Source organism: Engraulis encrasicolus, chromosome 22 (assembly GCF_034702125.1).
Source record: "Engraulis encrasicolus isolate BLACKSEA-1 chromosome 22, IST_EnEncr_1.0, whole genome shotgun sequence".
NCBI lineage: Eukaryota > Metazoa > Chordata > Actinopteri > Clupeiformes > Engraulidae > Engraulis > Engraulis encrasicolus.
The window spans coordinates 43,837,639-43,865,455 of NC_085878.1; the positions used below are offsets into that span (position 1 = coordinate 43,837,639).

Consider the following 27,817-nt stretch of genomic DNA (forward strand, 5'->3'; position numbering starts at 1 on the left):
ACTGCTCATAAATGTACTTTGCACATTTTTTTCCATTTCAGTCAAAACCTGTGGTAAAACAGTATTTAATACTGTTACTTAAGTATGATGATTACTCCACCATTGTGTGTGTGTGTGTGTGTGTGTGTGTGTGTGTGTGTGTGTGTGTGTGTGTGTGTGTGTGTGTGTGTGTATTTTCCGTATTAATTTACTGTATACTGGATGATGATGTGAAATGCATAGAAATACAATAGAAAAAGATTACCTGTAAGGATATTGCCCATAAAAACTGCTCTGATTTGTGCAACTTATTGCAGAGTGAATACTTTAGAGGGTACATACATAACAAACTTGTCTGAGGGTTCGTATTTGTAACAATGTACACCCTTTGCAGATTCTACAATTCTGTAATCTGAGGACTTTTTTCCTTTCACAATATGACACCTAAACGAATAAGACGTCCTCCTCCTAGCTGCAGAAGGGTGAAGGGAATTTTTTGGTGAAAAAGGTAGAGACCTGTAGCCTGGCTCTTGACAGACCTGTGTGTAGTTCCGCACAGCTTCTCAAGCTCCTCTTATTCCTGTGTGTGCAGCCTGGCTCATGTAGCCACCCCTGGTGGAGCTGTGTGGATGGAACTACAAAAGAAAAATAGAAATCTACTGTAGGCTATTTTACATTAATTGAATGGACCTCTGCATTGCCAGTTGTGAAATGTTCACTGCTATGATTTATGCTTTGCAACAAGGCTATTGGTCGTAGCATTGGTTTTCTAGTTATTTGACATGAAAGAAAAACTGGAAATGGCATTTGGACAGTAAGTACAGTATTCCTGAATGACCCTAACCACTGAATAAACTTAACTTTTATATTGTAATATCATAATTATATACAGTAGAATTGTGTTTTTTTTGTGGTTTGTACAATATACATGGTGAATATTGTTTGATGTTTTTTATATAATGTCTTTTGTACTGTATCATAGTAATGACCCTCACTTTATTTCTACAATATTTTCCTCACATAATATGTAGTGGTATTTTCATGTAAAATAAAGGCCTATTTTTAAAAATGGTAAGATGTACTGGCTTTGCATTCGCTTAAAAATACCATCAATGCCTGCTCATTGTTGAACATTCAAAATTTGAACCGTCATGTCTGCAAATTTCTAATTTAGTTTTGGGTCGTTGGGTCCAGTCACGGGCATGTTGACCGGCCAGCTACAAGCATCATAAGGCCAAATATGGCAGCTGAGAACACCGTTTTGCCAAACAAGCTCCTCTGGGATCGTGTCCTTATTTGGGTAAAAATCTGACGCAGAGCAGGGGCTAGTCCTGCTGAACACTGTGTTGTGTGGCCCTGGTCTGTAGTCCAGTTAGGACCACAGCCTTCCTGGGCACACCTGGGCCGGGGAGGGGCTGGGTAGGTGGGTAGGTGGAGGGCCATGGAGAACATGTCTCCATCTGACCAAAACTGAGGGAGTCCTGTCCTGAAGAAAGAGGACCATAGTCAGTACTAAAGACACCCTCTTCCACCACCACCACCACCACCTGGCACCGCACCCAACCACCCACCCACCCAGACCAGAAAGCCCCTATTCATCCCATCGGCACCCATGGCACACTCCACCCGTAGAACAAACACAGGCCCTGGCAATTATATCATTCCACCAAGTCAAAGAGGGCTTAGTATGGGAACACTGTAGACTGCCTCAGATGTTGGTGAAGGGTGGGAAGGGTGTGTGGTGTGGTGTGATGTTTGGAGACAAACATTTACCTGGAGACTGTTTTTCTAACCTGCCGTTAATAAATGAGCTGATTCACGTACGTTAGACATGCCTAATTAGGTATTTATTAGTCAACCATTTTGCAATGAAGTGCTTAGTGGATTTTTTCACAATTGAGACGCAATGGACGACACATAAGTTGGAATGTAATCTTTAATGCACAGCGCAAAAGAAATCAACATTTGGATTTATTTTGTACGTGTATGTACCTTTTATGTTATGTACCTTTTTGCATGTTCCGCATGTAATTCCAAACACATTTTCAACAAACAAAACAAAAAATAGATCAGTTACTTGTCTAGTGTATGATTGCATCAGCAGAGCTTTAGTTAAGAGCAGTGTAGACGTCAGAGAAAACATGGATGGGTGGAAAAGAACGGAAGAGAAAAGGCCAGTATTAACTCTGTGTTGAACATAAAGACAGTTGAAGCTCTCATGTCTTCAATGACATGACAGGCAGCAGGGAGAGAGCAGGAGTGGTGTCTTTGACTCCTTTGTCCAGGCTAAATATGCTCTGATGTTAACAAATCTGAAGGCACACTAGGCCTCAGTGTTACACAAAGGACATGTCTGATAGGACAAATGTCTTCTCTGTGGGACATACAGTACATCAGGAAAGCACATTGGCAAAGCAAGACATTATAACGCAAGAATATGGCAAGAAAGTTTGTAGTCTCTGATTTTAAAACTAGTAGCTGAGAACATATGGTAGCACAGTAGTAGCAGCAGTGTAGCAGTAGTAGAAAGTGTGTATGTATGGCAGTGTAGAGAGTAGAGTGTGTCAGATCAGGTGTCAGGAGGCACCGCCTCCCATGATTACTTGGAATGATGGAGTGACAGAAGCACAGGCCAATCAGATAACAGGAGGAGGAAGAATGAAAGCAGGTTCCACGGCGATAGATGGAGTTCTTTATCTGGGGCTCTTTTCTTTGTGCCACACTGGGCCTACTTCTGTTCTCTGAAGGTAAAATGGCAGTAACTGATGCGAACAGGGGTCTTTAGGGACAGCCCAATCCCACGGTAATACCATGACCTGCACAGCGATTCTGTGAGACAGCGGCAACATTTAGGACAACATGCAAAAGCAGAAAAGGATTTTTTTTTCATGGAGGACTTCAATGAAAGTGACATGCCTGGATTTGTCTTTCATAAATAAATAACTGAGAAACATAATGATGGTGCTGAACATTTACATGATGGACATTTCAAACATTTTGTCATTCGCACACGCACGTTTACATGATACCTTGTAAAATTAAATTGTAGCTGAATTAGACAAACCCAGACAAGGTAACATTGAAGTCCCGCCATCAGGATAAATCAATAAATAATCACTTTTCACATTATGCAGATCAACTGTCTTCAAAATGGAAGATATTCTCATATAAATCAGTGTTTGTTGCTGTTACCCTTTAACAGTCCAGATTTTTCACTTAACTTGCACAGGAACTAAATATACCTTTCTTTCATGTAAAATTTTAAATCGTAGGGTTTTCGAAGATTGCTGAATGGATGACAAATTGAAGCACTATTGATCGGTGAAGTGAAACTAAACAATTTCAGCTTTTTCCCTCCAAAAATAATTTCAGTTAATCAAATTATAATTATATATTATATTTACTCTATCCCTTCCAAACTCATGAACTACAATATAAGGCCACTGTCTGTAAAGCACATTACAGTTCACAGTGCAGTTCATACTGACACATACAGTACAGTGAAGTACACGGCTGGACTGAGTAGTCCTTTTCACCTGTTTCACTTACAATTGGATACATTTTCATCACTACATACGTGACAAGTGCTGGCAATGAAAATTATTTGATCTGCTTTTCCCCACAACATTTGTCAATGGCATTACAAAAATGATCAAAAACCTGAAAAGGGTGTTTCATTAAGTAGGATTGTGAATTCTGTGAATTGCGTTATTTCTCTGACTTGAACTTTTCAGGCATGTGGGCCAACTCAAAACATCAGACAGTTCAACTTCAGTGCAACTTCTTTTTTTCTTTCATGGATGTATCTTTTCACCTTTATAAAGGTTATAGGTCAGGCCTTGGGTCAAAGTACCGATCCCAATTTATCAATGTCTGTCCATGTCCAGGACATGTTATTTGCCTCAGACAAGGGTCGAATCATGTTTCTTTTTTCCCTTTTTTCCAGAAAGACACTCTGTAACCCTCTTTAAATAACACTTTTCCGTTTACATTTGTCAGCTGTGGAAGTTTTTTCTGTAAAAGTTTACTTTAGTTTGTTGGCCAACAACTACAGCTACTTAATGAAACACCCCTCCCAAGTGTTTGAGGGGAAAAACAAAACAACCCCCTCCCCCCTGAAAACAAATAAAATCTTATATAAATTTTCCCTTTTAAATAGTATCAATTCACAAGGCAATGTTTATCATCTGTGCACTCAGCGGATAGGCAGATTTATATTACATTTCTAATCTTTGGTGTCCTTAGCTTTCAGCTGTACAAAATGGGCACTTGTGTTGCTTCATTTCCCTTAAGAGACATCTTATTCATAGAAAATAATCCTTATAAAATAACTATATGTTAAAATCTTTCCAGAGGTTCCTCGGCTGGCTGCTTTAGCTGGATCTGTGGCGTGTCGTTTGTCTTGGAATTGTGCTGGATCTCTTTCTCCTGACGGTGGAGTTGGCTGGTGGTGGAGAGGAGGAAGGCGAGGGAATGAGAGGGAGATGGGAAGGATATTGACATCAAGAGGAAGGTCTAGGACATGAACAACTATGTTTTATTTGCTAAGTTATTTGCTCGTTTATGTGTCAGTAGAACGTTTATTTTATTAGAATACCAGACAGACTGACAAGCAAACGCATCAGCTTATAGAATAATAGTGCTTGATACCATTCTTTCCTTCAGTGCTCTTAACACTTATAAATCATTTGTGATATAAACTATAAGGATTTGGTATTAGATGTGTGAATACTGTACTGCATTGCCAAGTTTTAAAAATAAAAGCCATGTCCTGTACTTACACATTATACATTCCACCTGGGGTTTCTCCCACTGGCCGTCATGCAGGCAGCGCACCACTGGGGGGCGACGTTGCAGGAAGCCCTCGTTGCACTGGTACCTGATGATGGAGTTGACCTGGTAGTGTTGCCTCTTGGCCCCGTACATGCGCGCGTTCTCCACCTCAGGAGGAGGGCCACACAGCACTACAGAGGGCAACACAATAGGAAAGGAACCAGGATATTCGTTGACCAACAAGATATGTATCAGTAGAGGGTTCAATTCGTCAGAAAGTACAGCGTAGAGACTCCATTGAGAAATAAAAATAGCAAGGCTTGAGGGGAACGAAAATATTCATTAAATTAATGTGAAATTCATAAAGTTAGAATTCATGTAAATAGGGTTGTCTCTATCAAATAGGTTGTCTCTATGATGCCATGTGTACCTGGGCCGCTCTTGCAGGTGAAGGGTAGGTGGTAGTTGCAGGGCACATCATTCCACTGGCCGTTCTCATGCCAGATCATCACCACACAGTCCTCTCCGGAGTTGAAGTAGTTATCTGGCTGGTTTGGCCGCCAGTTGATAAATTGCTACAAGAGGTAGTGTGACATCATATACAGCAGGTTACATCAATTATATTATATTATATTATATTATGTTATATTATATTATATTATATTATATTATATTATATTATATTATATTATATTATATTATATTATATTATATTATATTATATTATACTAAAGGCAGCATGAATCAAAATGTAGATTCACTTCACATTAATTAGCGGGATTGATCACTAGCAAGATTACTATTATAGTGTGACAAAATTGAGCAAAATGATTTTTGTAATAGCACAGGCTACAGGTGGGAGGAGTACACAGGAGGGTCTTGGTTTACCACGGGAGTGCCGTCTGTCCAGCGGAAGTCGTTCTCCACTGTCTTGTCATTCAGGCCGATCCACTGGTAGTCCTGAGCATGAGCTGCCATAAGCAGTGATATAACAGACAGCATTAGAACAGAACACATAGAGATCCTTATGATAGGGAAACACACTCACAGACAGAGAGAGAGAAATAATTGGACAGTCCTGCTGCTATTGCTGCCCTAAGACTCACACATGACTATGATGGACTGTCATTGAACAATGAACACACTGTCAGTCACTCACAGACCCACATGGATGGAGACGCACACACACACACACACACACACACACACACACACACACACACACACACACACACACACACACACACACACACACACACACACACACACACACACACAATATACTGCACACTGCTGCTACGTATTTAGAGAGAGAGAGAGAGAGAGAGAGAGAGAGAGAGAGAGAGAGAGAGAGAGAGAAATCAGACAGTGCTGATTCTCTTTCTGCTGCTGCAGGCTGTCAGACTCACAGTTGACAAATCTCTGTTCCTCGGGGGTGATGATGCTGACCAGGTGGGAGTTGAGCTCTCGACAGCGCTGCTCGGCGTCCTCCCACGTCTCGCGCTCCGAGAAGTGCAGGTAGCAGTTACCCTGGAACTTAGTCCAGCCCTCCTCACAGCTCTGCTCATCTGCAGCGCCACCAGGTGGTCAGGTGGAAGATTAGCACTCAACACACATGATATACATATACAGTACACACATGCTTTTTGTAGCATATGAGCATGCATTGGAGTTTGCTGTGCAATAGATAACAATGCCTTTTACAGTCAGTGTTCACAGGTATATTGCTATCAGTGTTTCACATCCTTTTGTGTTGCGTACCCCGAAGCCTTTTACCCATAAAATGACCCCATCACTAAAGGTCTAAATGTCTTCCTCTATCCAAATGTGACGCTCCATCCATACATTTGTTATTGTATTTCCATGTCCCCCCTGCAGTGTGCCCGTATACCCCTTGTGGTATGCATACCCCTGGTTGGGAACCAGTGCTCTACATGAACAACGAGATTCATAGTCAGTTTTTGCATTGAGCAAGGTCGGGCAATTGCCCAGGGCCTCATCCAGTCAAGGGCCTCGTCATCGCATTACGGTGTTGGTTTTCCTGCATTTATAGATATATCGATTATTTGGGGGGGGTTCAAAATGTTTCTTTGTCCAGGGCCTCAAATCCCAAAATCGCCACTGATGAGAGTGACAACTGTGACCAAACGCAAACGCAAAGGTTTTATAGTATGCAAGCGTGTCAAGACATACTATATGCTCTTCTCTGCTGAAAAAATACAAAGTAAATAAAAAGACCTAATGTTTCACTTCACCTTGTTGTCTAGAATGTCTGTTCTAGTGTAGAGTGTTCAGATATCAGATTTTTCACCTGATCTTGGGGTCTTGCCTGGTTCTGCCTGCTTTAAGCATCTTGTCAGACTTTCCACTGCTGCAACATCAGGTTTAAACAATGCTGCTATAAGAAACATCTATGTACAATATTATTTATAGACATTAATTACTCAAAAAGACACACCCACACTTATACTAAATTATACATCCCCTGCAAGTCTCCTGTTTGTGAAAACGACGGCTGCTTACTAACAACTTAAAATGGAGGCAATTAGGGGGTGGGAGACCTGCAAAAGGGGTGTTCTACCCTTTGCTGACCTGTGCCTTTTCTGTACTGAACAGTGTGAGCTACTCAGGTACAACTGAGCATTTTCCCCAGTGAAACTAGTCCTACATGAGCTCTAAATACATTTAGGTCTGGAATAAACACGAAGGGCACAGTAGGTTTTTCTTTCCAAAGTAACAGCTTCTCAGCAATGATGTCTCAGCTAGGAAGAAACAAATTACTTATTTGTGTATATTTAATGGGAATATATGTGTTGTTTGTATGCGTATAAGCAGCACCTGTGTGTGTGTGCGTGTGTGTGTGTGTGTGTGTGTGTGTGTGTGTGTGTGTGTGTGTGTGTGTGTGTGTGTGTGTGTGTGTGTGTGTGTGTGTGTGTGTGTGTGTGTGTGTGTGTGTGTGTGTGTGTGTGTGTGTGTGTGTGTGTTTGTTTTTCTACTTCAAGTAATCAATGTTGTCATTCATTCCCTTACAGCACCTGAGTGACTCACAATTTCAACACACGTTTGAGCACATTTGAACCCAAATAGCTACATCAGTGTTCTCCTGTGGGGAAGAAGGGGAATGGAAACAAGTATATTTTGACACAAACACGCAAATAGAATGAACTCCCCTGGTTACACACATACAGCACACACCCACACATTTATAGTGCACAAACTCTCTGTCACACAGGCACATGAACACACACACACACACACGCACACATGCACGCACACGCGCACACACACGGACACACGGACGCACACACAAGGGTCCTTCCTTGCTCTCTAACAGACACAGCTTTTTTTAAACAGATGTCAGTGATCTAAGATCACCAATCAATCAGAGGATAAAGCAAGAAAGCATGTTGTGGTGTTTTGTGATCACCACACTCCCCCATGCTTTCATTGTTTCATCACTATGTTTGTTGAGCTGGCTGTGTCAGGTGGTGGTGTTGTTTTTGAGAGGAGGAGGAGGATTGTTATGTTAGTGACATTAGCTGAAGCAGACCTCGTACCAATCTCGCAGCGCTTCCCTCCATAGCTGGGCAGGCACAAGCATGTGAACGAGTCCCCTCGCTCCACACATGTGGCTCCGTTGGCACACGGGTTTGAGTGGCACACGTCAAGCTCTGCAAAGAAACGTCCATTTTTTCTATATTTTTCTATCTTTAGAATGACTAGCAACAGGACGGGGGGATAAGGGGTGGGGCGGTTATTCAGGGACACCCAAGCGAACGACAATTCAGATCTGCAGAGACAAAGTTTATCCAGAACATCACCATCATTTTTTTGGTGAATGTGTTCTTTCTTACTAATAGATGTTTCCTAATTACATAGTCTTTGATGGTCTGCTGATTATTCTGCTAGACCTCATGAATAACTGATGTTACAGTTGATGCATTTGATTACATTACATTCTGTGGCAACAATTGTCTCTGGTATCAGATCAGTTCTGTGGTTAGGAATGTGAGCAACAGCAGAAGTTGTTAAGATTTTCATTACTGTGCATCATCACAAAGGGAGGTTGCAGCTTAGCTTACAAACTTTGGTAAACATACGCTAGGCCTAGTGTTTTACCCTAGGAAAACACTTGGGCAGTTTTTGTCCAATAGACCCACTCTCAAGGCCAAATTGAAAGCATAACATGCAGCAAAAATGGTTAGATACAGTACATTCTTAGTATCCCAAATATTGTTTGAGTTGAGTTTAGAACAGTTTTACCAAAGTCTTTTAGAAGATACAGTAGCTAAGGTGACAAGCTAGCTTTGTGGAATGACACATCAAGTCTAAGACAGGGTGAAAAGATGTGTTGAAGCAAGGCATAAGCAGTTTAACAGCCAAACAAAAACAACACATGGCCCCACTGAAGGCCCCCAGGGAAGACAAAACACTGTCACAAGAAACACAGAAAAGCCCAGTCATCTTGAACTCCACACCAGACACCAGTGTCAGGGATACAGGGATACAGCGATACCGTAGCCTACATACTCAAACAAAACGGACACACAGGAGTGAGAAGGATGCTGAAAAACACAAAATGGAAACGCACACAGGATGTGACAAGATACTGGTGGAACATGCAGAATAGTTACCAAACTGTGAAAATTAGTCATCAAACAACGTTATTGTAACACAACAGACACAAATACAGGCATTCAGGACACACGGATACAAACAATTAAAGGTGGTTGGTGTCACACATTCATGTTTTCATGCCAAGGACATAAAGAGAAAACAGCAGGGGAACATCATATCAACAGCATGTCAGGTATACTGTGTGACCCGTATGTCACCAGAACTCACCAGTCTGGCAGTCGGCTCCAGTGCGTCCCGGTGGACAGAGGCACAGGCCTATTCCATCCTGGACTGTACACGTCCCCACACCACACGGGTTGGGGTCACAGGGGTCAACTAGTAGTGAGGGAAGAGGGAACAAAAAAGCCTTCTTACACAACAGTGGGCTCAATCAAACTACAGTACAACAGACAACTAACACAACAGCACAAACTCATAGCCAATATACTTCATTGCGTATAAAAGCTATTTTTAAAGTCTGTTTTAATATCAAACATTGAATAATCAGTGGCAACATGAAAAAATGCATACTCAAAAATAATAAATTTACTGTATGACTATATTATATTATCATTATGCTGCTATAGTAGTAGATAGAGTGGAAAAAGACAGAAAGAAACATCCCAGAAACATCTAGAAAGCTGTTTATGAAAAATCACCCACTGTCGACCAGCGCAGGCTCTACCAGCAGGCTGGGTGTCTGCAGGGGGAAGGCTGGGGAGGTGGTGGCTGTCCGTGTGGTGGTGGTAGTAGTGGTGGTAGTAGTTGCAGTGAAGACATCCCCAGCACTGTCCTGAAGCTGTGCGGGCGGATGGTCCGGTGCTGAGGTCCTACTCATTAGGTGGGAAGGGGGCTGAATGGCAAAGACATCCCCAGATGCGTAGGGTTCAACTGGGTGAGGAGGAGAGGGTGAGCCACTGTGGTGGGTGGATGTGTGGTGGTCAGTGTCAGGGTAGTTGTCTCCTCTGTGCACAGAGGATGATGCAGTGTGATAGGTGGACATATGGCCATGGGGATCCGGGTAGTTGTCTCCTCTGACGTGGGAGGAAGAAGAGTCGTGGTGGGAGTCAGGTCGGTGCTGATGATGAGGGTGTGGATGGTGGTCTTCAGCTCCACCATAAGAGGAGCCACTATGTTGGTCTCCGCTGCCAGAGAAGAAGCCGCTCCCTTCTCCACTGCTCTCCACCGGCCCCTTCCTCAGCTCCATGCCCTCCGTAGGGTGCATAGTACTGACCCCCAGCACACTGTTGTCTGGTACGTGGGTGATCAGCTGACTACCACCAGAACCTCCTGAGAAGAATCCACTGAGATTGTCACCTGATCCCCCAGACCCACCACTGGACCAACCACTGGAGCTACCAGACCCAAACTGCAGAACCCCTGAAGCCTCCTGCTCCTCTTCTCCTTTGGGCTTGAAGGTCTGGTCAACGATCTCCGGGTTGAAGAACCTGATACCTGGGAAACCAGAACTGCTCCCCGACCCGCTCGCGTCTCCGCTCAAGAATCCACTCATGTCCCCACTCAAGAAACCACGGCTCTCGCTGGAATCACCAGAGCCTGAAGACATAGAACCTGACGACATAGAACCTGACGACATAGAACCTGACGACATAGAACCTGACGCTGATGACCAGTCTCCAGAGCCGCTGAAATGGACCCCTCCCTTGCCGAGCTCCTGGCCCAGTCGGGGGGAGTCGGTCGCCATTTCTATGTACTGGCCACCGATGAACAGGATGCGTGTGCCACGGCCGTCGATATCACCCGGACGGCCAGAGATGAATCCGCTCATCTCCTCGCTGGAGCCAGATCCAGATCCGGAGGAAAATCCGGAGAGTTCTCCACTCTCACCGGAAGAGGACCCGCTGGACATGTCGGATGTGGAACCACTCTCTTCAGAGCTGAACCCAGATCCCGATCCGGACATGGACCCGGATGCACTGCCCGATCCCATGTCTCCGCTGAAGAAGCCAGATTTGACAGGGAAGGTCAAGACTCCAGGGATGCCCTGACCGCCGGCCTCCTGTGGCAACCCAGACGTTGAGCCTTCCCCGGGAAACACGTGGCCGGCCCCAGAGAAGGTCACAAAGATCCCTGAGCCATCTCCACTCCTGCCGGACCCAGAGGCACCCCCACTGGTGCCAGACCAAAAGCCTCCACTGCCCTCTCCACTGACCTCACCACTGCTCAGGCCACTTCCACTGGCCGAGGCATCTCCAGAGTGCATCTCTGAGCCTGAGCCAGAGCCTGAGCCTGAGGACTCGACCACAATCGGGGGAGTGAGGGAGGGAAACACTGGAGCTAAGACAAAGGTCGAGGGAGAGAGAAGGGGGTATGTCAATTCGCATCATCAAGATATTACTATTATCAAAATACACAAAACAGAATTGTGCACAGGCACATGTATCTTCAATAAAATGCTACAGTCTTACCTGGACGTAGGATGTCTGTAATTGTAGTCCTATTGACAAGCACTTCTTGAACTTCTGTTATGTTCATTCCTGTCTCATTGAGGAGTGTAGTCTGATCAGCTGTGGACAATGAGATATCAGAGTTACTTGAGTTATTTGACTGAGTTTATGTAGTTTTTTTTATTTTGCTCATTTTGTTTATTTCACATACTTGTCAACTGTCGTTTATGGCTCGCAATCTGTGTCAAAGACCTTCTTTAATATTATGCCTTGGCTATTCCTTTGCTCTTACCAGAATAACAATGACCACGTTTCTGTAATGTTGTAATGGTGTAGTAATATAGTAGTTAAGTATGAATAGTAAGGCACTTGTGGAGCAGTACTTATCAAAGGACCACAATGGATATAAGCGTTCGAGCTTTATTGCGTGATCCTGACTCTGTTTTTTATTTATTTAAGTATGTGGTGCGGTTAACAAACTTAAAGGGACACTGTGTGAGATTTTCAGTTGTTTATTTTCAGAATTCATGCTGCCCATTCACTAATGTTACCTTTTTCATGAATACTTACCACCAGCATCAAATTCTAAGTATTCATTATGACTGGAAAAATTGCACTTTTCATACATGAAAAGGGGGATCTTCTCCATGGTCAGCCATTTTGAATTTCCAAAAATAGCCATTTTTAGCTGCAAAAATGACTGTACTTGGACCATACTAGAAAATATTTGTTTATTACTTAGTTAACTTTCATGTAAATATCAAATTTGGTAATAGGCAGCCCAATTTCAATGATCAGCATAGTTGCAGTACCTTTTTTGACCATTTCCTGCACAGTCTCCCTTTAATCATCTATTTATTTTTTACATAAGAACTGAGAGTGTCAAATAAAATCATTCATAATTCATTCATTCATCCCCTCCTTCATTCATACATACTCCTACTATAGTCCTTTGATGTTTATGTTAGTATTTTATTAACACTTACCCTTAAAACAGAAGCAGTCAAATCTTGCAAAATGCTGAGGGTAGCCGGTCTGATTGGCATACAGGTAGATGGTGTGGACGCTGGCCTTTCCTCCGCCACACCGCTCGCGGGGGTTGCTGATTGGGTAACGCACGCTGTGGTCCGCCAACCAGCCGGCGCGGCACCTGTCGTAACCGTGGCGCCAGGCTGAATAGAGTTCTCCCGTGGTTGCCAGCGTGGCATTCCTCTCCTGACATGCCACCACAGCATCGTCAAAGCTGAAGCCCTCCGCCGAGCTCACGTGGAACACCTCACCTGAGAGAGGAGGAGGCGCAGACAGACAGGCAGACAGACAAGACAGGCAGACAGGCAGACAGAGACAGACAGAGACAGACAAACAGATGGACGGACAGACAGACAGACAGACAGACAGACAGACAGACAGACAGACAGACAGACAGACAGACAGACAGATACAGAGAGCAGACAGGCTAAATGTACAGCGCCGTATAAATCCATATTTTTGTTGAATGCAAAAATAAACAAAGATAACACATACGTGTAGCAGCCATGGTACAAAGAATACAAACATCTTGTTTATCCTCAGTGTGTTATAGTAGTATCTGCTAGTATCTACTGGTCTATTTCGCTTGTTGTTTGTCCACTTGGTTTATGGTTGGTCTTGTGTCCTTCAGTACACTATGCTTTTTTTTTGTAAAGACAGAATATAAAACAGAGGAAAAATGCCTCCTTTATCCCATGCTGTTCACCCCAGGAACAGGAACACAAAGCAACCCCCATCTATTTGTTTTGTTTTGCATTAGTTTTGCCCTTCTGATGCCCTCTTCCATAAATGTTCAGCATGGTCATGCTGGTGCATTAAGGTCCACCAGGCTTTCGCTGGCCTCACGTTCTGCTGATTCATGCCGACTTTGGGCAGGGTAAAAATAATATGTACAGTCACATTGTGAATCTACAAAACAGATGGCAAAAGCATGGTCTGTGACTATAGAAGAAACATGTGGTAAGGTCAGAACACATTTTAATGACTTGTTTTTATTTACTTTGTGTAGTTATGTTTTCATGCTATTACTGTACATGCCAGGCACAATGAAAAGTGCTAAGTCAAGAAATGTGGATGAATTGAGAAATACCCTGGGCTGTTTTCGAATCCAGGTCACCAAGGACAAGTAAATGGAATGGACTGCATTTACGTATATAGTGCCTTTCCACTACTTTGAGCACTCAAAGCGCTTTACATGTATGCCTGACTTTGACCCATTCACACTCACACCAGTGGCTGTGACTGCTACGCATGGTACCATCCTGCCATAAGGTGTAATTTGGGGTTAAGTATCTTGGTCAAGGACACATCGATGGGGTCAGGCAGAGCGGGGCTCGAACCTGCAACCTTCTGGTTGCCAAACAGGCCCCTCTACCAACACCAACAGGGGCGGTTCTAGACCAAAATTACCAGGTGGGCGAGGTGGGGCCATTGTTTTTTCAGGGGGGCACATAAATTGCCGAAAGAGATACATTTCAATGTTTTAAACCTACAGGGGCCCCTGTACCACCGCCCCATTGCCCACACACGGTGTGGTGCACCAGCACAACGCGCCACTGCAGCTCCTGTGTCTATGTCTTCTTACCCTTGAGTTTCTCCATGTAGCAGTAGACATCATAGTGCTCCTCTGCTGGCCGCAGCCCATATGACCGGACACCAGGCTGCTCCTCCAAGTCACCAGCACAGCGCTCACGAGGATGCACAATAGGATACCTGTACAACACACGCCAATCAATCAATCAATCAATCAATCAATCATGACCATTCAACAAAGTGCTTTTCAGGAAAATGTAAGTACCCCTCGTGAGGTACCGTAGCGGATCATTCCTTGATATGGTAAGTTAATTAAATAATTCCGAAAAAGTTAGTGATAAGGACAGCAAACAAAAACACTATCTTCTGGAAAAATCAGGGACCAGCATGATGTTTGTTATTCACAGCTCCACAGCCTGACACAATATCTGATGCTGAGAGGATCTGACGCACGCACGCACGCACGCACGCACGCACGCACGCACACACGCACGCACGCACGCACGCACGCACGCACGCACGCACGCACGCACGCACGCACGCACGCACGCACGCATGCACGCACACACACACACAAGGGTGAGCTTCATTCTGCTCCTTTGTCCTTTACCTGACGGTCTGGTCGAGGAGCCAGCCGGCGTCACACTGGTGGTAGCCCCCCTCGTAGGCCGTCTGCAGCTGCTCTGGAGTGGCCATCACCGCCCCCACACTGCGGCACGCCAGCTGGGCCTCCATAAAGGTGAAGGCATAGCGACTGTAGCCCGGCCGGTAGTGGAACACCACACCTGCACACAGGGGAGAAGGGCAGAGAGAGAGAGAGAGAGAGAGAGAGAGAGAGAGAGAGAGAGAGAGAGAGAGAGAGAGAGAGAGAGAGAGAGAGAGAGAGACAGAGAGAGAGAGAAAGACATGCATAAAGGCAGACAGTTATTGTTGATTGTTGATGTGTATGTGAGCGTCTTCTAATAGAAAGTTCAGTATATGACTTGTACTACATGCACTAACACTTATCACCAAAACCTACCCTACATAAAAAAACATGAAAATGGCGAATGGGAACGCATTCAGTATGTAATGAGCAATCAATAAATGATGTTACGTTGGTGTGTTAGTGTTTTCCCTATGTTGCGAACTGCATTGAAATGAAGTTGAAATAATGTTGCTGCTGCCTGGACTCACCTGAGCCCACAGCTCCACAGTGGCTTCCACCTGGCAGCTCCGCCCTCACGTCCGGCTGAGACGTGGCTTTTATGATGACGTTGGGAATCACCTGGGTGGCGTCAGGGGGTGGGAACAGCGGGGCTTGAGTGACAGGCCACACGGCCGGTCGGGTGCTCTCGGGCTGATGCGTGACCACCTCCCCCTTCAGCTCGCTCTCTGTCACTTCCTTGACGATGACCTCTGGGCCTGGCGTTACCGTGCCGACGGTGAAAATGCTGGGCTCAGTGGTGGTGTGACCTCCGAAGGGGAACAGGGGGAAGCCTGAGCCGTCCTCACCGTCGTCTGGAAGAGATGGGCAGTTATGAGGGGGGTTGGGGTGAGGGCAAGGGGTCACCTTCACTGTAAAACACTGCAGCCAGTTGAAACGTAAAAAGTAAGTTGCCCTGCTGCCTTAAAGGGACACTGTGTGAGATTTTTAGTTGTTTATTTCCTGAATTCATGCTACTCATTCACTGATGTTACCTTTTTCATGAATACTTACCACCACCATCAAATTCTAGTATTCATTATGACTGGAAAAACTGCACTTTTCATACATGAAAAGGGGGATCTTCTCCGTGGTCCGCCAGTTTGAATTTCCAAAAATAGCCATTTTTAGCTGCAAAAATGACTGTACTTGGACCATACTAGAAGATATTTGTTTAATACTTAGTAAACTTTCATGTAAAGAACAAAGTTGGCAATAGGCAGCCCAATTTCAATAAGCAGCATAGTTGCAGTACCTTTTTTGACCATTTCTTGCACAGTGTCCCTTTAAGTTTTTAAGTTAACTCAGCTTGAGACTTTGATGTCGGAGTTGACACAAATATAAGCCTCAAGTTGAGTTAACTTATAAACTTAAGGCAGCAGGGCAACTTACTTTTTTACGCTTAACTGGCTTGCAATATTTTACAATGTTGAAAAATGTTTAGCTCAGTTCAGTTCAGTTCAAGTTTATTATAGCCAAATCAACAGTATAACATACAGTTGCTAGGAATGTCTTTGGCTTGCTCACAAATTTAACAACACAAATACACATAGCTAAGGCAAAGACAAGAAACAAGAGGGGCCATAAATAAACAGGGAATTACACATACCGTACACATAAACATTGAAAAGTGCAATAAGACATAATACAGTACATAGTGCAAGGTAGTTCAGTAACTCATGTAAACATTGAAACTGTAATACTGCCTAGTCAAATAATTTTGAAGGTTCTAGAGAGGCAAGTTCTCATACACTTTCTCATTCGAATTAAGAAATGTAGTAGTCATGAGACAAATTCAATGACATCAATATGAAGTCAATATTCAGTCTAAAATCTAAAGTATAAAAATATCTAGGTTTTCTCAAAGTATTGTCTAGATAAACAAGTCTAAGGTTTCAAAAAAATACTATAAGTAATTATTGTTTCTTGGCTCTGTAGAGCAGATGACGAGACTACAATTTGGCTTTCTGACAAACAGTGCTGTACGTGAAACTTTATTTACCTTCATAGCAGATAGCATCGAATCGATTGTCTGGGTCGGGGTATCCAGTCTGGTTGACAAACTTCCAGACGGTGCGCACTCCCAAGAGCCCACCTCCGCACTGCGGCCGGGCGATGTTGATTGGGTAGCGCACGCTGCCGTCGGCCAACCAGCCGGCGTTGCAGACATCCATACCCTGCTGCCAGGCCAGGTAGAGTTCACCTGTGGTGGCCAGCCGCGCCCCCAGACCCTCACACTGGGCCCTGGCCTCCGCAAAGGTGAACTTGGCCGGAGACATGGAGTAGAACACTTTGCCTGGTGGAAGACAGATGAAATGATTATTTGCATTAGTTGGGCTGTATGATAATGATCGAATGCAGGACATTTGATAGGTAATGGGACCTATTCGTAATTGCAATCATGTCATTGTGTTTTGTGGCCATGATGTAAAAGTTTTTACTCTGCACCATTGTGTGGGACTTTCCTGTTATTTACTAAACCGCATAGACAATTAATTATAGCTGCATATGTATACTAGATATTTTTGGGCATGTGAAATGAATTGTTGGTGCACTTCAGTGAAAGTGCTTGATTTATTTAACACAGGACAAATGCACACAGGCAATTTGCTATATTGAGGGTGAAGAAAAATCTTCCATGTCTCTTTACAAGAACACATTTTACAATAACATTTACAGTAACTGAAGTCATAACGTGAAATGGCATGACAATACATCACAAAGAGATAAAACATTTTATTTGAGAGCAAATATTCCTGAACTTCTTTAAATATCTCAAATTGCAACAAACATAAATAAGTTAAAGTTGTAAACAGTACCTGTCATCTTCTCAGCAAAACAGTAGACGTCGTAAGTCTCGCTGGTGTTCCTGATGCCGTAGGTGCGGACCCCTGGCAGGTTCTCTTTGTCCCCATAGCACTGCTCTCTGGGGTCGTGGATTGGATACCTGTGGAGCCACAGTCATCAGAAGGTCATGTGAGACAATCAGGATCAAATCCACCTTTAAGTAATAGGTGTATTACCAGTGAAGTTTTTTTTATGCATTTGGTATATTTTTCGACAGAAACATCTCTGAATGTAAACACACACACACACACACACACACACACACACACACACACACACACACACACACACACACACACACACACACACACACACACTAACCTGACAGTCTCATCGGACAGCCATCCGGCATCACATTGGTGGTATCCCCCATCGTAGGCGGCCTGCAGCTGTTCAGCGGAGGCGATGACTGCACTGTTCTGGACACAAGCTGCCTTGGCCTTCTCAAAGGTCAGGGTGTAGCGAGACGTGATGGCACGGTAGTGGAAGACGATACCTGTAGGAAAAAGATATTACTATTATATTGTTATATATTATTATTACGTATGTTATTTATATGCTAAATATTACATGGCAAACTATTTGTCTTTTGGGTAACACTTACTGTAGTAGCTGAGATGTCTGTCTCTACATCAACTTTCTCGATTCTTTGTTAAAATTCAGCAAATGTACTGCCCTGAATATAATTGTGTTCTATTTACCCAAACAATTTCAAATAATTAGAAGAGTTTGCAATCATTTATTTCCATGGATGACAGCCTATTTTGTGCTTACTATTAACAATCAATCAGTCAAGTTGTTCTAGCCCTTGCGACTATGTACAGACTGTTTCTATCTTCTGTGTTTGCTATTCATTATATAAGCATCTGTGTCTGTACAGTATGCATCTGTGTGTGTACAGTATGTCCACCTTTGTAAGCATTGAATGAAAGCGTCTGATTAATGGAAGGGAATGAAAATGTAAAACAGTAAACTGCCCGCCTGACACCCACCTTGCACCAACACCTCCACGGTGTCATAGCTGTCCTCGATCTCATGCATGACCTCGCAGCGGAACACTCCAGTGTCGTTGGAGAGCAGCTCGGTGATCTTGATGGAGGCGTCTGTGGGGGTCATGGGGTAGCCCACCATGGTCACCCTGTCCAGGTAGTCATCTGCCACCTGGGGGTATTCCAAGAATATGGCTAAGTGATAAACCTGGCTAAGTTAACCTACAGGACGTGGTAAACCAGCTAATACCCAGCCAACAGGTGTCCATTACTTAAGAAAGTTAAGACTCCTGGCTCTTCTATTTCTTAACAATAATGATGATTCTTTCCATTTCCATTGTTATTAGGCCTACTGTTGTTTTTTATTACCTTCACCACTCCATCGGAGGCTACCAGGACGTCGGTGACCTTGTCCTTGGTGACGTGTGTCCACTTGATGCGGTGTGCGAGGGGGGTGACGGTGGGGGCGCCGGGGTCGTGGGGCGTGTTGTCCTGGAAGTAGCAGGGGAGGACCAGCATGCCGCCCAGCAGCACCCGCACCGGCTTCTCAGACGGGATGCTCACACTCAGGATCTCAGGCTCTGTGGAGATAACATACATGCGATAGCAGAAGCAGGCACACGCGCACGCCGCACACACACACACACACACACACACACACACACACACACACACACACACACACACACACACACACACACACACACACACACACACACACACACACACACACACACACACAAACAGTGACATTTATGAAGAAGAATATGCATACGCAACAATTAACACAAAATTGTCATAGACAGTCAGTTACACTGTCAAATTCAATCCATAGTGCAGAGATATACTGACTCGATGCAGTATTGGCATTTGTGCCTTTATCAGTAGTATCTGCAAAGCCATCAATGCCAACTGCCTAAGTAGCCTAAGAGAACATGACAAATAAAATCTTGAATCTGTAATTTAACTGGTGGCTTACCTTCATCTGCCATCTCATTGTAGATCATGGCATTGTTCGATGGGATGTCCAAACTTAACCTCACAGAATCTGTAGAGCACACACACACACACACACACACACACACACACACACACACGTACACACACACACACACACACACACACACACACACACACACACACACACACACACACACACACACACACACACACACACACACACACACACACACAATTTATCAACAGTGTGAAATGTGAATTGTGCAACCAATACAGTAAAATAGATGAAATGAGGGAGCTTACCTGATCCTCCATGACCCCAGTTGGTGGCCTGTGTGGTTGTCAACAGCATACAAAATACAACTAATGCAACCATAGTGTCCCTGAAAATCAGACAATATTACATATATTAAACAGTATTGTATTTTATATGCATTAACACAAAAGAGCAGTATCATTTGGCAACTTTAACACTTGAGTGAATCAATATACAGTAAATACACGTATGGCAATCTATATACTTATGAAATATTTTTCCACAGAAATTACATACATACAAATTACAAGGGCTCACAAAGTACAACAGAATTTACAAGCATTTTATATGTGCTCTCATTAACCTTGGTAAAGTACAGAATATGCTGCACAGTAAAATACAATATGCTGAGAACCTCTTCAAAATACAAGACCACTTTGTCTCCAAACTGTGGCCAGTCATTGACTAACATGGAAAAAGTGTGTTATGATTTTGATTTTTATCCAAATGTTCGAAGGAAATGTCCAACTGACAAAACTGCCACTGTGTGGTGTCGTTCAGTGCAGACTCATGCTGGCTGGCAGGGGCGCTGCCAGAAATGTTGGGCCCCATGAAAGATTCAAAGTTTGGGCCCCCTTAAGGGCCCCTCTCAGTGCTTAGGCCCCCTTAAGGGCCTCTATCAGTGCTTGGGCCCTTAGAATCTGTACCAGTTTTCCCCCCCTAGCGGCCCCCATGCTGGCTGGTGGTGTTGGTTGGGAATCTGTGTGTCATTCTGAATAACTGAATGCTAAATGCTGAGACGACAGCCAAAGAAAAGACTACTGGTCCTAGACTGCCGCAGTATTTCAGGGAAACGGCACTGAAGCACATGAAGGAAGACACAAAAACGTGTGTCTGTCTCTTTCCAGGCTGTCAACAACCTTGCCAACAAACTTCTCAACAGTCATTACTGTGACGCTGGATTACTAGGCTACTTCAGTAGGCCTACTGTACATGCTGCTATATACATGGGGCCCTGGTGACTCAGTCACACTTTACCCCCCTGAACAACGCCCCTGGACAGACAAATAATCTTTCTAAAGTTGACAAATCTGGGTTTAAAAAGTCCATGCTCCAATCAAAAAAAGAGATTTTCCTTGGCATGCAAACTCAGTCTTAGGCCACACCTACGGTGAAGCAGGAAAATCGCCATAGAAACAGATGATTTTTTGCCGCATCACAGAATTTCCAGACGTCACAAACCAGGATATGACTTCAGCACTGTGGTCTTCAATGCACAATATTCTCTTAAGACTGTTAAAGACAACTGACATCCTTTTATATTACAGTAACGACTCTTGCGTTCATTCTGACAGATGTAAAGAAGTGATTTATCTGTACTTGGAAAAGGGAGGTCACTTGAGCTCTAGCTTTCTCTGTGCCCACAGTCCAGGATTGTGCAGAAAGTAACAAGCTGGTCCACTTAAGAGAGACTGGACCAAAAATGACTGGAGCATACAGGATACTTTTTCTGTTATTGTATTGTGGTGTAATGTCTGTTGAGGGTTACGTGTAGCCCGACCTCTAAGACACCTTGACTTCATCTCTCTCAAAGACACCTCCAGTTCATTCGCTACCAAACACAAGATGCCATTTAAAAGTAAACGTTAGTTTGAGTCAGCTATTTACCCTACAAAGTAACCACTAAAAAACTTAACTGAAAAAAATTAAACAAACAAAAAACCCCAACATAAACACTCCACCCCAGGTAACCCCTCCTCCAACACGTTTCCTCTATTGGATAGAATTCATAACTGTTGAGTGAGTACCCATTGCCTTAGTCACCACAGCAAAAACAGATCATGAGTCACACAATGGAGCCCTAAGATTCTTAGGCTAAGAAGCACGTTTTAGGAAAAGGAAGAGTGATGCCAACAACTCTCAATATGGTAACTTTATCAACCGTCTCTGGTGAAGCTATGAAAACATTAGAAAGTAGAAAGTTGGAAACCTGACGCATATTTGAACCGTTTAGGATAACCATTTTAGGATGAGTAGAGGGAGGATCTCTGCATAGAGCATTAAGCTTACAGGTATTTAACTGAGAAAAAAATTGGGTTTTATTGCCTCTGAGGATCAGTCAGAAATGGGTAGCCAGCCCAGACTCAGACCTGAGATGCTTGGGTACCAAAGCATAGGCAGACAAGGCAGTCGCCTTGGCCACCGAATGTCTTAGGGGTGCCAAAAGTCAAGTAAAACGCAGAGCAAAACAAAATGCTTCATTGATAATAATTACTCATGGGCACTCAGTATAGTATGTAGGTAGATCAGCTGTGCTCAATCAGATCTACAACTCTGTTTACAGATGGCAATTTTTAAATGTACAAAAAGAAAAATGGGGGTTGCTAGTCTAGGGCACCAAATTCACCAAATTCGCCATACTCTGAGCCAGACTCACTCAAATAAGCTATCAGAGCACACCCATTAACAGTGGGGATTGCATTCCATCACAGTGAAGTCTGTGAAGGGGTGCGTAAGAACAACATCTGCTCTTGAAACAAGAGAAATCCTTATTTAATGGCAAGCAATGGCTTGGTGGGACCCTTGACTTTAGCCTGCAGTAAAACTTTCCAGCTTTATTTGGCTGTTTGTTGCAATGGACCTCAAGAAGGACTGGGAAATGTAGTGATCTCCAGAAATAGCAGTATACACGCCAATCAACCAAGCCCCTCAAATTAGACTAGAGGAAGCCAAGATGGATTTCAAAATGCCACAGTAAAATAAAACACTGTTCATACTTTTTGGGAAGCAGAATTACAGTGTGTCTAGTTGTAACTTCAGGAAGTTGCTCCACTATTTTAAACTTGAACTGGCCTTACTAGAGGCCCAAACGTCTAAGTCCTCATACTGAACGCCGGATTCCTCTCTGGCCCGAGATCATTTCCCAATCCTCCCCGTCTTATTTCAATTAGGCCGTAACAATCCTCAACTGCCCCCTTCAAAAAAGGAAAAACTGAAACTGTATTTATGGCAGCCACTGTGGCTCATGGATGCATGGACGGTGGTGCAGCATATTCTGAGGTTTCTTTCACTCTGTTACAAGTTGATGAACCATAAAGCACTATTTTTCTGTGTGTACAAACTACTTAGTGTGCTGTTAACATCCTGAGACCCAGTGGAATTGCCATGGTAACAGATCCAACAGAGAGGGACTTTTTCCCTCACCTGAAGAATTTCCAGAGGCATCACACAACAGGAAATGACCTCAGCCCTGAGTACTGAATGCACAATAAGCACGCCTCTTACGACTGTTGGGGAGCACAGGCATCCTTTCATGGTAAAGTGATCCCTGCCTTCATTTTTTAAAAGTTTCCTCAAAATAACAAATTACTCCTGCCATACTTTAAGTCGCTGGGTTTGGTCTTAACCTTGTGATGACCCATTGAAAATAAATAAAATATCATGCCAAGGGGAAATGTTACATTCGAGAGGGATACTTGTGGCCAAAACAGTGATAAAATTATTCTGAACTCTTAGCTTTCAGGTATACTCCCTGTTCCCATGCAAAGAAAAGACGGCATTCGGCTTATTTAAAAGTAAATATTAAAGGTGGAGTCAGCTTTTCCGGCCTTGAAAGGAAGGCAACCACTAGCTCAACCGACAAACAGAAAAACACCACCATGTTCCTCCTCCTCCTCCTCCTCAGAGACACATGCTTAACTAACTAAACCTGACAGATTTCCCCATCATATTATGCATCTGAATCACCATGACAACGGTCCTAATGTGACACTCACAGCAAAGACAAGACGCCATTCAGTTCTTTCAAAGTACACAACAAAATTTCAGCTTCGTCATTGAAATGAAAATATCAAACTTTTCCAACTTTACTCCTTAGAACCCCGGAGTGGTCCTTAGAACCCCGCCCCCCACCCCCCCATTGGGCATTACAACAATCTACATTAATAAAATGACTAGAGTATCATGTATTAATCCCAAGGGGAAATCAATGAAAGCTAACATTATATCCAAAGTATCCTTTCAAAACATGTCTTAGGTAAAGCCAAACGCTGGGGCATACTTGAAAGGACCCTTCCACACCACCACTGTCAAAACAACATCCACTTGAATACCTGAATGAATAACGTTAACTTTGGCATAATAAAACAAATCTTACAAGATGGATGACAAAGTCTAGTGGAAAGCCAGTGACACAGACCAGTACACTGTTGACAACCAATGAGGGACTGTGTAGGGGCACGTGTAGGACAGAGAAACAACCTGAGGCCCACCTGAGAATGACCAAACGGCAAACATCTCTCATCCAATCAGCTTTAGCCATTCATGGGTGGTACAGGTAAGGAAAAACACTACATCACTTCATATGTAGATTTGTCAAAGTCTAATAGAAAATAAAGCTATTTTCAAATATCAATCTCTCAAACTCATACTTACCGGTACTTAAAATATCCATCATACACTAAGGGAGACATCTTACTCTAAGTTTTATGAAATCAACAATTCATCAATTTGTTACATAACCAAATCTCCTCCCATAACGTTCCTTGATGAGAGGAATACATTCCTTAGAGCACACTTTCACTGAATGGGACACAGTGGCACCACTTACCCCCCCCCTCTCTCTCTCTCTCTCTCTCTCTCTCTCTCTCTCTCTCTCTCTCTCTCTCTCTCTCGATTAAACCCCTGTCACTGTCGACTGCTTATGGTCAAAATTTAATGATGACACACAGACAGAGATCAGACAAATCTTTGGTGACATGTTTGTCTGGGCCCCTGACTAATATCAATAGCATGCTAAATAATTCACAGCTGCGACTGCAACGGCAGACTGGGCTGGGCCGGGCCGGGCCGGGGCACGCTGGCCTGCCTGTGGCTTGGCCTGGGCTGAACCCACACAGGGAGAGCGGCGTGCCAACTGCTTGTGGTTTTTGAGCGGATGGCTGCCGCTCTGGCAGGGCCACAGGATTCAGCACCGGTACGCCAGCTGAGCCCCAGCAAACCTCTTTCAACAGCATCTCTCTCTACTCTAGTGTCTGGACTAGAGTGTCTCTAGTGTCTGGGCTAGAGAGAGGGACAGAGTGAGAGAGAGAGAAGGATGAGGCAGAGCAATAGAGAAAGATGATGAGAGAGAGAGAGATGTGTGTGTGTGTATTAGTCTGTCCGTCTTTCCAGAGAGAAAAGGAAAGCACTACTGTGAAACAGAGATCACTGCCAGAGCTTTGCAAAGGTAACAAGCTTTCCCTGGGTGGGGAAAATGTGAGAAAATGTGTGTGTGTGGGTGGGTGTGCGTGTGTGCGTGCGTGCGTGCGTGCGTGCGCACGTGTGTGGCATATTACTTTTATACGAGTCGCTCAAACGTAGTTGGGAGAAGGTGTGTGCCACAGTAAAGCAAAGGACAAAAAAACAGACAACATTCCTGCAATAAAGTGGTCAAATGAATACAGTCATCACAAAGTCTTCCACATTTCCATCAAAACAGATGCCATTCTGTCTGTGTGTCTGTCGGTGTCTCTTTAACCCCCCTTTCTTCCATTTGCCTTTGACTTTCTTTTCTTCCCATTGTCCCTGTTGATGTATCTCTCATTTTAAACTAGTTAAGCTGATCCCAAGGTCTGTGTCAGGAAGTCCCTCTTGATGATAACAATGACATGTCTGATACAGGACGGCCATGTGGACCGAATGACAAGAACATCTCTATGGCCTTCTTTGCTTGATCCCCACATCTCAAACTCTCCTCCTTGCGAAGTGCATGTGTGTCAAGAGATAACACAAGAGATGAGCTTCCTATCCCATACTTAGAGTCAGTGTGTGTGTGTGTGTGTGTGTGTGTGTGTGTGTGTGTGTGTGTGTGTGTGTGTGTGTGTGTGTGTGTGTGTGTATGTGTATGTGTGCGCGCGCGTGCGTGTGTGTGTGCGTGAGAGAGAGAGTGTGTGTGTCAGCAAGCTCCATGGAGACCCTTGCTAGCTACACAGGGTCCAGTGTTAGGAGCCTTCTACCCCCTACCCCCTAACAGAGGTGACTTCAGCTTCCTCCACTGCAAAGTATGGCTACTTACACTGCATTGTAGCTCTGTGATTGTATTCAATAGACCTAATTTAATTTGAGCAATGTGATTTAATGTGGTAGAACTGAGGTGATAAGGGAGTTATTGTTGGCCTTCAATGTAGCATCCTAATTGTCAGTCGACGGCAATGGGACATCACATCATTAATCATGTCCACCAAAGTCCAATTATCTCACAGGTTATCTATATAGGCCTATCTGTATTTCAGGTTTTCCATCTCTTTTTCATGCAAATGTCATAAGCTTATAACAAGGTCAAAGGATCTTCATTAGTTTACAAATAGTTAATTAAACCTCCTCATCCAAAGTGTTATAAGCGTTCCAATGTTCTCGGGCCGACCCACTGCATTGACAAGACATGCATACAACAAATCCAACCAACTCCAGCAAATCTAAAAGCTGGACAACACATTTTGTGTAGGCTATTACATTGAGGATGAACAATCCTTACCTTTTCATGGAATACATCCCAATTACATGTGCAAATGTTGTTCCCTCTTTTGAAACTGATCTTGCGTTTGAGTTTTAAATCACTCTGGAAAGGTCGGGTTTGGCCAACGATTTCGGTACTCCGTTGAATGCGCACCCCCTGAAGGGAGGTAAGAAGAGATGCTCAAAGCTTGAGGTTTGGAGGCAGAAGGAGTTGCCTTGTAAACGGAAAGCAAGTTTAGCTGCCAAAGGTAAGGGGAGGGAGGGCAACGGAGGAGAAGGCAAAGGAGGTGGAGAGATGGAGAGAGACAGAGACGGAAAGAGCATACACTTTATTTTGGCACTCAATCAAGTGAGGTAATACGCGGAGTCGTTGACGGTCGACTTCAAAGCACATCGGACCCTGGGCAGTGGACAGGGGTCCAATAGTTGGCTAGTTGAATAGGCTACCTGGCAAATTGCGAGACAAAATGGTAAATGCCCATGAGATGGAAAGGTTTGATTAGCTATATGGATTTATTTCAAGATGCCCTTTTTTGTGTGAGTCGACCCTGCTTCCATGCAGAAAATAAAGGCACTATTTCAGTTCACTTTCTCTGTCGCTAAATTGTGCTTTCATGTTCCATGATGTTTTTGATTAGAGACAGATGTCTATCGGCGACGATTATGTCAGATATGCCGGGCCGACCTATAGCCTAAATATTCCTAAGGACAGGACACAGGGGAAAAGATGGAGAGAGTTGCGTCTCTCTCCTCAATCCCGCAGGTTAATTGGTGTGGAAGAAATGCAAACATCATGTTAGAGGGGGCGCAGATACAGGAGTTCTTTCACGAGCGCAACCCACCCCCGCGCGAACTCCCCAAAAATACCAGAAATTCTCGCGCGTGTAGGAAATAGCAACATGCGCAATTAAAATATATACGTAGGGAGTGGTGCACTTGGAAACACTGTCCTGCCTTCACCGCCAGTAGCCAGACCCTCACCTGTTTGCCAAAGCGCTTGACGCAATGGCCAACTAGTGCACTCACTGTAAGGAGTCATCCCAAGGCCAACGTGGAGACGATCGGCTATCGAGCCATCTAAATAAGTAAATATGCTCCAGTCTTTCTTACAAGACCAACGAATACGCTACTAAAGTTTCATGGATTACTGTGTTGACAGTCTGTACGCCATGTGGATGACCCGCCAATTTTTGTTAGGATCAATCTGAGTGACATCCAACCTCAAACCTTGAAGGATAACATTCCA

The 27,817-nt window shown here is 43.9% G+C and overlaps 1 protein-coding gene across 3 annotated transcripts; it reads right to left on the reverse strand.

Annotated features, from left to right (window-relative positions):
- Window positions 1–1,906: 1,906 nt before the first annotated feature.
- On the reverse strand, window positions 1,907–27,003 carry LOC134439384 (aggrecan core protein-like). Of its 3 annotated transcripts, XM_063189314.1 has the most exons (22): window positions 26,591–27,003; window positions 20,124–20,203; window positions 19,840–19,908; window positions 19,230–19,441; window positions 18,864–19,032; window positions 18,193–18,367; window positions 17,844–17,971; window positions 17,027–17,320; window positions 15,516–15,839; window positions 14,950–15,124; window positions 14,392–14,519; window positions 12,764–13,057; window positions 11,799–11,897; window positions 10,972–11,667; window positions 10,033–10,941; window positions 9,598–9,705; window positions 8,310–8,423; window positions 6,162–6,320; window positions 5,641–5,723; window positions 5,183–5,327; window positions 4,761–4,943; window positions 1,907–4,423 (listed from the first exon to the last, which is right to left on the reverse strand). In XM_063189314.1, exons 1-22 carry the CDS (start codon window positions 26,605–26,607, stop codon window positions 4,353–4,355), a joined length of 4,632 nt encoding a protein of 1,543 aa, XP_063045384.1. In that variant the 5' UTR covers window positions 26,608–27,003; the 3' UTR covers window positions 1,907–4,352. The 3 variants fall into 3 exon arrangements, with proteins under 3 accessions (XP_063045384.1, XP_063045383.1, XP_063045385.1); XM_063189313.1 differs by having other exon boundaries at window positions 10,033–11,667; XM_063189315.1 differs by lacking the exon at window positions 8,310–8,423 and having other exon boundaries at window positions 10,033–11,667; window positions 26,591–27,002.
- Between the last annotated feature and the right edge of the window lie 814 nt (window positions 27,004–27,817).